Source organism: Salvia hispanica, chromosome 6 (genome assembly GCF_029641045.1).
Source record: "Salvia hispanica isolate PSC_SH4W2 chromosome 6, Shi_PSC_v1, whole genome shotgun sequence".
NCBI lineage: Eukaryota > Viridiplantae > Streptophyta > Magnoliopsida > Lamiales > Lamiaceae > Salvia > Salvia hispanica.
In genome coordinates this window covers 19,166,640-19,181,348 of record NC_142697.1, presented here as the reverse complement: position 1 = coordinate 19,181,348, position 14,709 = coordinate 19,166,640, and the positions used below count along the sequence as shown (strand labels likewise).

General features: G+C 36.2%; 3 protein-coding genes across 3 annotated transcripts; 1 reads left to right on the top strand and 2 right to left on the bottom strand.

Annotated features, from left to right (window-relative positions):
- Window positions 1–248: 248 nt before the first annotated feature.
- LOC125207298 (heat shock 22 kDa protein, mitochondrial-like) lies at window positions 249–1,048 on the bottom strand. The gene has a single exon (XM_048106577.2). The coding sequence runs from the start codon at window positions 946–948 to the stop codon at window positions 394–396; it is 555 nt and encodes a 184-aa protein (XP_047962534.2). The 5' UTR covers window positions 949–1,048; the 3' UTR covers window positions 249–393.
- Window positions 1,049–2,737: 1,689 nt separating this feature from the next.
- LOC125207454 (cell number regulator 6-like) lies at window positions 2,738–6,330 on the top strand. Its single transcript, XM_048106807.2, has 4 exons — window positions 2,738–2,998; window positions 4,180–4,294; window positions 4,693–4,961; window positions 5,869–6,330. Exons 1-4 carry the CDS (start codon window positions 2,894–2,896, stop codon window positions 6,094–6,096), a joined length of 717 nt encoding a protein of 238 aa, XP_047962764.2. The 5' UTR covers window positions 2,738–2,893; the 3' UTR covers window positions 6,097–6,330.
- A 574-nt stretch (window positions 6,331–6,904) lies between these two features.
- On the bottom strand, window positions 6,905–13,344 carry LOC125208345 (sterol 3-beta-glucosyltransferase UGT80A2-like). The gene is made up of 14 exons (XM_048107935.2): window positions 12,961–13,344; window positions 12,588–12,769; window positions 11,138–11,377; window positions 10,520–10,631; window positions 9,951–10,121; window positions 9,486–9,549; window positions 9,287–9,344; window positions 8,995–9,172; window positions 8,660–8,790; window positions 8,142–8,244; window positions 7,967–8,043; window positions 7,676–7,723; window positions 7,446–7,595; window positions 6,905–7,242 (listed from the first exon to the last, which is right to left on the bottom strand). The coding sequence occupies exons 1-14, from the start codon at window positions 13,121–13,123 to the stop codon at window positions 7,075–7,077; spliced, it is 1,845 nt and encodes a 614-aa protein (XP_047963892.2). The 5' UTR covers window positions 13,124–13,344; the 3' UTR covers window positions 6,905–7,074.
- Between the last annotated feature and the right edge of the window lie 1,365 nt (window positions 13,345–14,709).

The following is a 14,709-nucleotide window of genomic DNA, read 5'->3' as shown; positions in this document are numbered from 1 at the left end:
AGTCTAAAAATGCTGAGTTGGCTGTCCAAACCAAACTTGAACATCTTTAGAGAAAGGTGAAATCTGTTGTACTTTTTTTTTAACATGATGACTTGCAATCCTACTTATTTGTACACTTTTATAAGAAAACAATTTATAATAGTAATAATTAACTTAATGAATAAGAAAACAAAAATGTGTAAAAGACAAGTAAATCCCTACTAATAAGTAACTTGATGAAAAGAAAAACATATTAGAAAAGAAATATGTGAATTCTAAAATATGAAATATGATCGTACCATAGTCATAGCAGCAAGTTAAAACGGAGAGGTGGTATTGTAGAGGAAATCAGAAGAAGAAAGGCAGTAACATTTCCGAATCACGAAAAAAAACATGGAACTTGTTATTTAAACACTAGTCGATATTAACATGGAAAACATCATTCCTCTGGTCCTCCTTGATCCTGGGCACAAACACCTTGAGCACTCCGTTCTTCATCTCCGCCTTGATCTCATCTGTCTTGTACAGCTTCTCCGGCAGATCGATCCTGCTCGTATACCTCCTCCCACTCTCATCCTCTTTCTTCCCTTCGCCTCTAATAACCAGCGTGTTCTGCTCCACCGACACCTTCACGTCCTCCTTCCCTAATCCAGGCATGTCCACACGCAGCTGCAGCCCCTCCTCCGTCTCCCTCGCGTCCCAGCTCCTCCTTCCGCCTCCTCCACTCATGACCGGCGACTCCATCATCTGGTCCATCACGTTCAGGATATGGCTCAGGCTGCTCCTCGTTGGGAACGCGAACGGAGAGAAGACGCGGCGGCTGATCACATCGGGGTCGCGGTCGTCGCTGTCGTATTCGCGTACGGCGTTGGTGTTGAAGAAGCGGCGAGAGGATGCGGCGGGGCGGACCGATCTGGAGAGAAGCCTGGAAGAGGAGAGGAGCCTTTTCAGAGCCAAAGAGGAAGCCATTGTTTCACAAGGCTAAAGATGACTCAGATTTTCTAATTGCTTGGGAAATGTTTTCAAGTGGAGCCGGAGTTGCCTCTGCCTTTATAGTGAGGAGGAAGATGCATTGGTGGCATCTGGAAGCTTGTAGAATTTGCTCTTGAAGGTTCCAGAATCCACACATGATCATCATCAATATCTACATATTGGGCCGGTATTTTGGCCTATAATTAGTTTGCTAATTTAGTCAAATTTTTTTTTAAAAAAACATAAAAATAGATAATATCAACCAACACTATTTAATAATGAGATGTTTCATTTGCGTGAAAATCTCCTTGCAAATAAATAACTACTTGTGTGTCCATAATTTTCCAGACAATATTGTTTAATTTTTTGTTGTTATTTCAATACTTGGATGTTACTATGATTTCTTTTTTATTAGTTTCATTTTATCTTTATTTTGTTGTACTGTTGAATTTGTAGTAAGATTGTGTATTGAATTGAATCCAGCCAGCACCGTTTCTTAATACTAGTACAGATTTTATAGATATTTATTGAAAGAGTTCTTTTTTTTTTTTTTTTTTTTATATCAGGCACTTACAGACTTAAGGTGATGACTAAACTAGAGGCTTTCGAGAACAAAAATGAACCTTATATTTCTTGCGAATAGATGTTTTGGTTGCATTTTTAGCTCAAACATGCTGCCAAGTGCTAAAGGGTCTTCCAGAAGATTCGTGAATAAAAATCCAACAGAAAATAAAGAAAAAACACCCCAAAATCAGCACAATTATAGTTGCTTTCAAATAAAATGAGCAAAACATAACAAAGTATCAGAACTACAAATATATTCAAATCCTTTCTGACGTAAACTACACTTGATACTTATGTGTCATTACATCCAAAAGAAAGTGTTAATAGTTTAAAGTATAGGAGCGATCACAATTAGCTTCACATACTCTACGGTAAAGGTACATCAACTCAGACCAACTCTTATAAAATACCTTTGTAAGAGATTTCGACTTGATTTTATTCCATGTACTTGGATATACTAAGGGATAACAAATTAACAACCAAATATAACCAAATTAATTTGTTGTTACTTTACATATTCCATATTTAAGGGGATGAATTTTATTTTAGTTCAATTTACAAGTTACTGTACAAAATATGTGTAAAAAGTTAATGAAATTCGATAAATATTTCCATCTGAACAAGATTATAATTGATGTATATCTATACTTTCATAATACTTGATTTTATATTGGAAATAGTAGATAAATTCAAAATTCATAATATAATGAAATAGATGAGGGATAATTTAGTCCTAGTAATAATCATAATAGTATTAAATGCGTTTAGTATAGCGCAAAATGAGAACTTGTTCATTTTACTTTTCTCTCCAAAGCAAACATTTTGACAAAAACAATCTTAGCTGCAAACTAACCTATAACCTCTTAATAGTACCAAAAAAAAATAATTTTGAACTGTACTAAATTGTTTCATCTCAAAATATAGTCAATTTATCCCAGTAAATTGGTTATGGAAATTCCACCTGGTGGGCCTTTTTAAAATTGGCTCTGAAATTTTGTATTATAAATTAATTTATTTTAAGCTAAAATTACTGTTGGGTCCTTATTATTGGATTAAAACAGTTTACTATCCCATACATATACCGAGGCCTGAACAGTCTTATTCCATCTAAACTAAATATAGGCATATATATAGTTCTTGCCCAATTGCAATTCAGACATAAAATTGTCAAAAAAATAAAAGGACATTCTAAATATTTAAACGCATTTTCATTGTAAAGTCAATTTGTTATTCACTGCTAATTTGGTTTACCCATCTTTTACTCCTTCCTCCATATCTGTTGACTAATACTGTCAAACCGACTGTGCTTGTGCGTGCGGATCCGTTTTCGGTTATTCCTTCATCGTGCTCGAATCGATTGAGCTGATCCTGCTCTGAAATGGCGGAGGATCACCCCTCTCGGTATGTCAAATTGACCAAAGATCAAGCGCCGATGGAGGACATTAAACCCGGCGAGCTCAATCAGCCGATTGATGTGCCTCAGGTACAATTTGTGCGTTTGTTGTCACTTAATTACGTTCTCTATGGCTATATCTCTATAATTTTGTTTGTAAATGTGATATGCTCTGTTCAATGGTCGACCGGTATTGATCAATCTTCGATGCACGGTTATTCGGTTACGATCTTCTCTTGTCTGTGTCAGATTTTTGTTGTTGATTTGGGTTTATGCACTGAAATCCGGGGTTAATCTGGCCTCTTGCACACTTGAACTCTTTGTATGTTCTTATTTGTGTCATGGTAGTTTAGATCAGGTGATTGGATCCTGCTTGTTCCGTGTACTTTTGTAATGTACAGAAAACACTTAAGCCTGTGGTGCTTTTACCCGAATGTTCAACTTTAGGTGACATTGTTTCATTGTCTTTAATCTGTCCAATTCAAAGGGTGTAAACATATGTGGGTTTTCTTTTATATTCCTTCTCCTGTCCAGTAATTTTGTCTTCAATTCTTGCTTATTTGATGCCAATATCCGGGAGACATTTCCTGTAATGATTTCCCTAGAACTAGAAGTTAAAAAGGAAGTCTTGTTTCTTTAGATTAATTGGATTGCTGCTGCTCTATAGAGCTCTTGTCTTAGTAAACCACAGAAACAATGGTTCACTTATCTATTAATATGAGTTCTTGTTCGCTCCTCGAGTTATTTCACGATTGAAAATGGATGGCCTATTTCAGCTGACATTAATTGTGGTTCTTAGAAGATTAAATCACTTGAGACCTTTCCAACATTAGGTGTGAAGCCAGCTGGTAATGTGTAAATTGGTGGTGGTTGAGCTTGATGCTTTTAAATATCAGTTAGTACGGAGGTTAATTTTGAACATTGGTGAACCACTGGAAAAGAGAAGTTTGGTGATTGAATTTGGTGCTTTAAATATAAGCTTTTCTTCTTGTCAGATAATATGGATACATTCTAACATTTCCATTTTCTGAACCATGTTTGTTAAAAACAGTCCAACTGGTTAGATAAATTATCTGGTTATTGATCCAGACCAACATTTGGTTTTAGCATAACATGAGTAGTTTGCCCAAACTTTTCCTATTAGTAGTTCTTAATTTTGATAGTCTAGGCAAAATTAAACTCCGTTTTCCAGATATTCCGTATTTGCTCGTTTACCCCTTTTATTTCACATGTTTATAGTTAAGAAGCTATCTTTGTGGTTCATTTTGCAGTTGCATGTTCAAAAGTGTAATGAATGTGGGCAGCCTCTACCTGAAAGCTACCAAGCTCCTGCTGATGAACCCTGGACTACTGGAATATTTGGTTGTGCAGAAGATGTGGAAAGTTGTAAGTTATCATGCATTCAGTGAAAGAGAAGTTCAATTTCTAAAGCTTAATAACACTTGTAGACAGTTAACAATTGCTTTGTCATTTAATTATCTGTCTTCTTGGAGTTTAAATGTCTACCATACAATCTTAACAATAAGGTTTCCACATATTTTGAGTTGATTTAATGTATATAATAAAGTTCAATACATTTATCATTGAAAGATTTATAATATATTGACCAGTTAACCTCTCTTAACTAACTAATAGACTCTATGTAAGTCCAAAGGTATTTGTCAGATTTTACTTTATATTGAAGTCCTTCATTAAACAGAATTAAAATTCATCTTTATATTTGGGTCTCAATTCTGCTTTTGTTTGGTTGATGGTTCTAAATTTTATGCTTTGATCTGCAATAGTTAGGACAGGACTATTTTGCCCTTGTGTTCTGTTTGGCCGCAACGTTGAGCAACTGAGAGAAGATACTCCGTGGACTGGCCCTTGCATTTGTCATGCTATCTTTGTAGAGGGTGGCATAGCATTTGCAGTAGCAACTGCTGCTCTACACGGTTTTATTGACCCAAGGACAACATTTCTCATTGGTGAGGGTTTGTTTTTCAGTTGGTGGATGTGTGGGATTTACACTGGCCTAGTTAGGCAATCGCTGCAGAAGAAATATCATCTCAAGGTGATCTAAATTTATTTTTATAAGTCGGCCTTTATAATGAAATGGTTCTGATACCAATTTTCACCACCTTCAAATTTGCATTTTCAGATAACCTTTTCATTGAGCTGCTATTTCTGGAAAATGTATTAATTTTGTTGCACAACTGCTGAATGCTAACTTGTTTCTGTTGTCGGAGAATTCTCAAGCATTTTCTTTCAAATTCATTCGAAATTTGTCATAAGTGAAAAATGTATTACTGGTTGGTGGTTGCACAAAATTTGTTTTACTTGTTCCTAGGAATTTGCAGTCAGCCTCATTCTTACTTGCATTTGCTCTCAAATTCAGCTCTTGCCAATTACTAACAAATGGCAGACGCATATAATATGACTATATGAGTTTGGGACTTAGTCTTAAAAACGTCTGCACGGTGCAAATTTGCGACACACTTGGTACATTAAACTCGCGGTCTGTGCTTTTTGGCACTAAAACTTTCACCAGTTGTACTGATACCCAACTCCACTTGGGGTTTCAGTGCACTGCTATGCAGTGATGCTGGGTACAAGGTAGCATCTCTTTTAAATAGTAGTACTAGCATTTTAATTAAATGTGAAGCTAATTACAGGGAAGTAGCACTTAATTAACAGTAGATGTATATTAAACTCATCTAGAGAAAAATTAGTCTTGGAAGAAAGGGGGTCCCTGGGAAAGATGGGAAAGAAGTTATTCTTGTCTGTACTTAAATTATTGTACTAACCAATGAGTCTTCTCTGAGCTGGTTTGATACTCTTGTCATATTGTTCTTTCGGGGCAGAAAGCTATAATGATTTTAGCCACAATAGTTAGCTTAGTCATGCTTTCGAGGATCAGCTTTGTTTTCCAGTCATTGGGAAGCTTTCTAACTTTTCAGTTATTTTAATTTTTCATACAGAATTCGCCATGCGACCCTTGCTTGGTGCACTGCTGCATGCATTGGTGTGCCTTGTGCCAGGAGCACCGGGAGATGAGGTCACGCCTATCAGAGGTCTCTGTCGAACCAATGACCGTAGTCAATCCACCTCCAGTCCAGGAGATGAGTGCCGCTGACAATGGTCGGGATCCAGCATCAACCTCAGCAAATGGAACTGAGCAAGTTAAAATTGAGATGCAGGCTCTATAGGACTTGACGATAGAGGATGTAACGACGACAAATATATATATATATATATATATATATATCAGTATCATGCCTGTTAGAGTTGAATTCTCTGGTTTTGGCATTTCCTTTGGACAGGACATTGTACATTTTCAATGTCGTGCATTTGTGTGTAGCTGGGGTAGTTTGAGCTCTATAACAAGTTTCGACTTGCATAAAGATTTTATATATTTACCCAATTAAGACAATTTTGAGCAAGAGATTCGCATGGAAAAGGCATCTATGCATTGCATTAGAACGAAGGAGCATCGGCCTTTTTCTGATGCTATGAAATTTCCTAAATACTACTCCATGTTCTCATCGATGGGTATAAAAATGTGGAGCCGATGAGCTTGTATTTTACAGTTTTATATTTTTGAACTCCACTGATACCTCATAATCAGCAAGGCAAAATGTAAAAGAGAGATTTATTGCTTCCCAATTTCATCCAAGCTGGGAGGTTTTAATTTGGCTGACACATGATCTTGTGCTACCCCTAAGTGGCTTTGCATTTCACATGAAAGTTGATACGTATGAGTATGACCATCCTTAAATCAATGATTGGTGTCCTTCCTACTTGGGCCTTTCTCATCAAACACTAATCCATCTTTTCTTATAACCAACGCCTATCATAATAAATTTGTCACTTTTATGCATTCCCTAGCTTCGAAAGAACATCTGGTATCAGAGTTGAAACTTCCCAAGGAACCCAAATCTACTGAACACAGCAGATAAATTTGCATTACAAGCAGCAGATTCATGCGCAAACTTGAACTTGAGAAGTAATAAGATGTCGAGGAAAGAGTTGATCATTCTTGGAATTTTGTGTCGAAGCAAAATTTTGTCAATATGATAGTAAATAACAACAAAGACTACTACTCGAGTCATAACTACTACTACTATAACATACAGTAATAAAAATAAAGAATAGAAATCATGGGCAAGCAAAGATTACATACACCTCTAAGAACAACCAAAGCACCTCCTTATGGAGAAGATATTTGATGGTGTGGGCTCAGGGTTGGGGTCAAGTTTTTCACGTGGAAGGTGTTTGAAGAATGCCTTCACGGCTCCTATAACACCATCTTCATTTTCCATGGCTTTTGCAAGTTCAACTGCACGCTCCTTTACCTGCAAAAAAGGTCCATGCCCATGACATTCAAATCAAATAATGATAAGTATTTGATAAATACGAATAAGAAATTCCTCCCTTTATGTGTGGCTAACAGTTACAAGAGATCGATCACATGATCTCCAAATCAATCCAACACTTGAAAATAAATTTTGCACACCCTTCAACTAGAAACCATGGTAGAGTATCTAAGGTGTGGTACCTGGGGGTCTAGCATAAAATTAATTGCATCAACCAACTTTTCGAGTGAAAACTCGTCCACGGGAATTGGTGGAGGGCCTACGCCTCTGGCATGGACTCTTTCTCCCCAAAATGGTTGGTCACCAAAGAATGGAATAATGGTTGTTGGGCACTGCATCACCAACAAATATTATACATTAAAGAGTCAACATAAAATGTCGAACCAACAAAAACTTCAAGCCAAGCCACTACCGCCGCTTTAAGACCAGCAGCTGTTGTTCCAGCACCTCCATGGTGCACCTGCAAACATATAGGTACACAAAAAAGATTACCTTATTGCTCAAAAAACCTAAGCAAAATTAGATGATCTGGTTTTACTACACTTAACGGAAACTTCACTCCCAAAACCACATTTATCACCCCCAGAACACACAGATATAAAATCAAGATGTTGCTTTTGTACAAATATCAGTAAATAGGATGGTGCACTTAGTAAGATAAAGGACCACTGTGCAAAACTATTACTACTAATGAACAACTTACCACAGCAGCACACTGCAAGAACAGCCAGTCATGAGGACAATTGTCCAGAAGATATGCAAAGTCTTTTTCTTTAGCCACTGAAGCAAGAAGCATTAGTCAAATGAGCCAATTTTCAGGATATATATATACAATTGGAAAATCATTGACAGGAAAAGTCAGGAAAAAGAGAACTTACAGTTACCAAGGCCACCCCATCCTTTGTTGATGATTCCTCTTTGTTTAGTTATTTCTAAAGCCTCAATGATTATCTTTGTCATTTTCTCCGGCTCTATGACAGGCTGAGATAGAAGAAAAAATCAGCACATTGAATGTTATGACAAAAGGACCAAGCCAAACAAGCTGAAATGAAAAAATGTTCTCTTTGACACAACTTAGATATCTCTACTGCATGTGCAGCATATTTTGTTGCAGGAAGGAGGGGGGGGGGGGATTTTGCAACTGCGAACAGTTATGGCGAACAGTTTTTCCAATTAATTACTCAGTGCCAACCATTGAATCACAAAACTTGGTAAAGTTTCCACAGTGAAAGTTCAAACTCCAATATTGGAGAAGAAAACTTCAAGAAATATGTTAACAAAATCTCAGTCACAAGATACCTCCACCCCTAAAGAAAAAAACAATAATCACATTTCTTCATGTTTCTTCTTTATCTGGGGTTTACTTTTGGGATGTGAAGGAACTTGGGGTACTAACCAAACTGCCAAACCCAATATAGATAGGCTTTGTGCCAGCTTTGAGCCAGTTTACAAGTGACTCAGGTGGTTCATAATTTGTCGCAAGATCAAGGAAGCAAAATCCAACGACATCAACCTTGGGTCCCCAATCTGCAAGACAACATGGCTACGATACTCAGGTAGCACTATCTAAATTTACATGGAGCTAAATAGTAGTACCAAGTATGAAATGAAACGGATCTCAAAATTTAAGATAAGAAAGAGAACTGATTGGTATCATGTCCAGATGATAAAGGTTGATCCATTGGCACAAACTACTTTCTTAAAGCAAAACGGCAGTAAGAAAGTGAAAACCTTTTGGTTTAGGAACAAGATGAGGGCTCCAGATATATCCATGTGGAATATTTGACTCAGACCCTTGTGAACCACTCAAATATGTGACAGGCCGAAGCTTCAATTTTTTTTTCCTAAGATCATTAATCATGTCTCGAATTCCTAGCCAAATCAAGGAGTCTACAATCTGATACGACAACTGTAAAGCAATTCAAACAAAGGATATCAGAGAGGAAGAAATAGATTGATCATAATTTTTGTAGAAAATCACAAACCGCAAGATATACAAGTTAAACAAACTCTTAAAACGCACTCTGTATCCAGCTGATTGCTTAACACGAGACAAAGGATGTGGGAATTCACTTGTGGGCCTGCAAAATACCATTGTTTAGTAAGTGAACATGATAGCATGAGGGACAAACTTGTTAAGAGATCCACTATATTTATTTTTTTGCTAAATTAGAACGATAATAATTTTCTCCATGACTTAAAACGATATAGAAAATACTTACGTCCAAGGCATTGTGAAAAATATATGAATTGGTACTTTCAATGCTTCAGCAACATGGGTATGACCTGCAATAAATTGATACAAATCTAGATGGTCATTTCATCAGCAATATCAGTTTATCCATGCACTAATAGAACACAACAAACAGGTGGAGATACACTCATGAACATAGAAACCAACTCAACTCTCAAAATGGGGATACTTAATTCAGGATATATCTAGTGCATATTAATATACATTCAGAATGGAGAAATAAAATTTCCATTAATTAAAGTAAAGGCAGAACCCTCCCCACAGCCACAACTTTGAGATAAAACATTCTCCGTGAACCAAACAAGCAATTAAGTGCAAAAACATGAAAAATTGCAAGGAAGACTATGCAAATATGCAAGTTTGCAACCATGTAATGAAAACTTGAAAAACCAGTTTTCAGAGAGCCAAGACATGCTAAGTTGCATTATCTAACCGTATGCAGGAGGATTGGCAATAATTGCATCTGCTTTAAAAGGAATCCCAGTGTCCTTATCAGGATCTTTGCATGCTGGAAGCAGTGAATATATTATCTCTTTCATTTGATTTCTTTGAATTGGTATTTCTGAAGGCCCTGAAGGCAAGAACCCTTTGTTTTTTACCATGTCTGTAAAGAAAGAAGTTATATCCGTTATTTATGCATCCCATTAAGAGGATCAAATGTCACTATAACATGGGGAGACCACATATATCAAGATTCACATTGCAAGAAGTACTTAACACAGAATGATTCTGACATCAACTACTAAATGAAGTAGAAAAATATATTGATTAGTGGCGATGTTATATCAAGCCTTGTATTCAGAAAGGTCACTTCACACTTGACCATAACTCAAAGAGAAACACTTCTATGCTTTTTTTAATCTATGAAGACTTGAAGTCAAGAAATGATCAAGCATCATATTTTGTAGGGGAGAACAAAGTCTCACAAACATATGATAAACCACAACCGAGTCCCTAAGTAATAAGAAGACCTGCTTTAAGAATGAAGGTATAGAAACATACATTCGGCAAGAACTTTTGGATCCCCACCAAGAGGATGGAATTCTAATCCAGATGTCAAGACAAACTCTTTGAAATTTGAATGAGTGGCCAATCTCACACGATGGCCATAATCCTGCACTAAGTATCTTCAGTAAGGACTTTATAAGATGGATTTCAAATGTACTAAAGAAAAAAATCCTTGGCGCATACTACAATCTTAAACCCAGAACACACATCGTCGAACATCTTTATCCAGGGTTTTGAAGGGCTACTAACATATACACATTTTGCCTTGAATAGATGCTCAGTTCCCTACTGGAATCACACATGTGGAGAGACGATTATAGAGATAAAAAAAGTTTTTTCCGGACACAAAAAAGAAAGATCAAGTAGAAGAATAAGGATGAATACAACAACAGGGGATGGAAATAGGTGCATGTACTAAAGGACTCTGATTTTTACCACTCATAGATTTGGGCTAAGTGAAAGCAGAAATATATGTTTACCAAAATGCATTGAAACTTTAAACAACAAATTAAAATAGTTTGAGACACCCAAATGTTGCTTTTTGATTGCTAAATGAGATTCTAATTAATTGATAAGCAAATACTGTAGTTTCCATTGCAATATTGACTCAACCTGTAGTCGCTTTCCAATTGCAACAAATGGCTGCACATCTCCACGAGTTCCAACAATTAGCATTACAATCTGCAATGGTGGAATATACTGAATGTCTGTTGCATCAAGAACCTCCTCATCAACTTCTGTATGTACGCTATTGGAGCCAGCTGCAAGGCTACGATGTTCAACATCAACTGGAACTTCAAATTCTACAGTTCCATCATCTTTAACTGTAGCAATTCTGTTCAACAATTTGAGCTGCAATGTTTTAAATATTTAACGAAAGAACCCAGGTATGTTTACAGTATGATGTATTATTCTACCAATCCCATTACTTTAACCATAATTGAATAATCACCCAAAAAGTATTCTGCCACGTTGCCAGTTGCATTCTATAGAAATGGCATATATTCACCAAACTGTACGACACATCGATGCAATTGGACTGAAGACATATTTATACCCAGATGAGACGAACAACATAATGCGTTTTTGCACTAATATATCCTTTGTGTCTAGGTCCTAGGGGTTTTCCATATTACTTTCAACTTGTACAAGTACGAGTCATGCTCCAGAATAGGAAGAGCAGAATTACAAAACAATCCAAAAGTTGCTTATAAGTCACTCATGAACAGTTGCCAGCTTCTACACATGTAGCAAGACAGAGTAGAATAGCCAATCGGCGGAAGATGTACCAGAATAATGCAACTATATGAAAATCTAATTTGCAACTGGTATCAGACGGATATACAAATTGCAATTATTAAATAATGAAATTGACTGTTCAATCTTCAGTACATGCTGATAAAGAGTCTCTTAGCTATAGACAAAATTTATAAAGAACATCATTGCTTCGTTACATTGAAGTAATCTGTCAGATTAACTTGAGAACTTTCATTTAATACTACAAAATTGATTGTTTCAGTATTAAAAATGTTTGCACTGAGACAGCGAAATGTAACTAATCTGTCAGAAGTATATACAAATTGCAATTATTAGATAATGAAAGTGATTGATCAATCTTCAGTACATGCTGATAAAGATTCTCTTAGCTATAGACAAAATTTATAAAGAAAATCATTGCTTCTTCACATTGAAGTAATCTGTCAGGTATTAACTTGAGAACTTTCATTTGACACTACAAATTGTGATTGTTTTACTAGTATCATAAATGTTTGCAATGAGAGTGAAACGAAACTAACGAAGACATTTGTCCTCCATCCAATAGGTCTGGGGTTCAAGTCATAGGGTGTGTGTAAATCTAAAAAAAAGTTCGATATGAAAAACACTCCTTTACTTGAAGTACTATAATTTTAGATACCAAATTTAGAATGGACGAGGACATCATTCTATATTTAGAATTAGAATTAGAATTTGAATAAACTATAACGGATCCAGAAATGACATTAATAATCGAAAATGATGCATAACATCAACTAAAACCATGAATCTAGTAAAAAGGCTGTACCTTCTCCTGCACAGGAATACATTCATCAAAAATCTGAGCAGCCTCTTCAGCATGAACATTAGTACTCCATCTCTCCCTCTCTGTCCTCGACCTTTCTAACCCCTGCGGCACTTCTATTTTCTCGGATTTCAAGATTTCAGGCGGCATAGTATTTCCCCTAGGAAAATTAGCTCTCGCATTCCCTTCCACCATCAATCACGATTAACCACAAATCAACAAACTCATATAATCCAACCGAACTAATAAAAACTGGAACGCAACGACAATTCAAGCTATCAATTGCAAATTGAAACCTCCACAACTTCACCATTAACTACAACTCACAATCCTACATTTCACCAACTCAATTCACGAAGCAAAAACAGCGACTCACCAGAAGAACCGCTGGCGGCTCCATTGGAGACGGAAGCATCGGCGCTTCTATCAAATGCGGCACCAGAAACCTCCGGAGTATCTTCTTCAAACTTGACGGAAACTTCTCCGGAGCTCGTAGAAGAACTTGCCTCATCCGGCTTCGGCATCGTCGGCGCTACCATATCCTACTGACTCGGCTTCTAATCTAGATCCAGGCTACTTCCGGAAGCAATCCGGCGGGTATCGGTGCGCGAATGCGGAGAATAACAGAGTGAGAGTGAGTGGGATACGTGTTGAGTTAGGAACACAGCCACGTTACAAAATTAAAACAAAATGAAGACTGCATAAAAAGTAACAATCAATCTTCAACACAGATGGTGGGGTGTGATTTTTTTTTTTTTTTGTCTTGAACGATCATGTCCATTAAAATAGTTAACAGGATCATTGTTTAAAGCTTCAGTGGGAGTCCTGTAATTTTTTTGTCCCAAGTCATTTTAATGCCTTAGAAAACGGGGATTATATAACCATTTAACAAATCTAATTTTTTTTAAACTTTTTTTTAATTATACAATTTATACTGTAACTATGTCTGGTAGCTATTGCACAAAAAATTATACTATGAGATATTTTCACATGTACTGTAATATGTGAAAATTTTAATTAATATCAATGATGCATACATATAATATGTGAATTTTTTTAATAAAAATATTAAAATAATAGTTCAAATCATGCTTCGAGTAATAGCATTATTAATGGATGGCGATCTCTCGAGGCCATTACAGGCCCACAAATCGGCCATCACTGCGGAAAAGGGACTGATGATCGGCCCTTTCTCGTCCTCCAAAGGGCCGTTCCAACGGCCATGACTGATCTCCATGGGACCTCGATCGGCCTTGCGGCGATAGGGCCGAAGAAATGGCTGTGAGATAGGCTCTGAGGCCCTTCCATTGCAGGGAAATAATAGGTCATGGGTAAAATACTGATATGGCAAGAAAAAATGAGATAAACCCTGAGATGCGCCTATCAAATTTGAATACACTCTTAACAACCATATCTAAGTCGTGAGTGTAATCTTAGTTCTCCAATTGAAGTTAGATAATTATTGAATTGATTATCATAAATTAGCGACATATTTACCTTAGGATCTAATATGAACCTGTAATATTTTTAATTCTAAAGAAGATAAATAGTTTCTCGTGAGAGTGCTTCAAAAATAAGTATATTAATAATAAGATCCTTCCATTTTCGCCCATCAGAATAAACGGCTCGGTGGACTAGATCCAAAGTTAAGAAATTTGCAGACTTCAAACTATAATCTGGACCATTAAAAAATATCAACAGATGACAAAATAGTAGCAACAGAAAATATCAATATAGTATCAACACAATATCAACATAGCATCAATCGTTGACATTGTGTTGACATTTTCTATTACTAATATTTTGTCATATGTTGTTATTCTTTAACAGTTCAGATATTAATTTGAAGTTCGTACAATATTTAAAGTTTACATTCTATGCATTTCCAAAAAAGGAATATATGGAACATAAAAAACTTTATAGTAAAATTAATAAATTATTACTAGATTTTGCTTTTATGCGATTCGAACTAGATGGTGCGCTCACGTAGCAAGAAAAATACATGGCTGCAAATGATTTCAAGTTTTCAACTCTGATAATAGAACCTCTGATAAAACATATCGCTATATATACAATTATCATTTTTTTTAAAATTATAGACAACCATAAAAATATAAAAAATGTA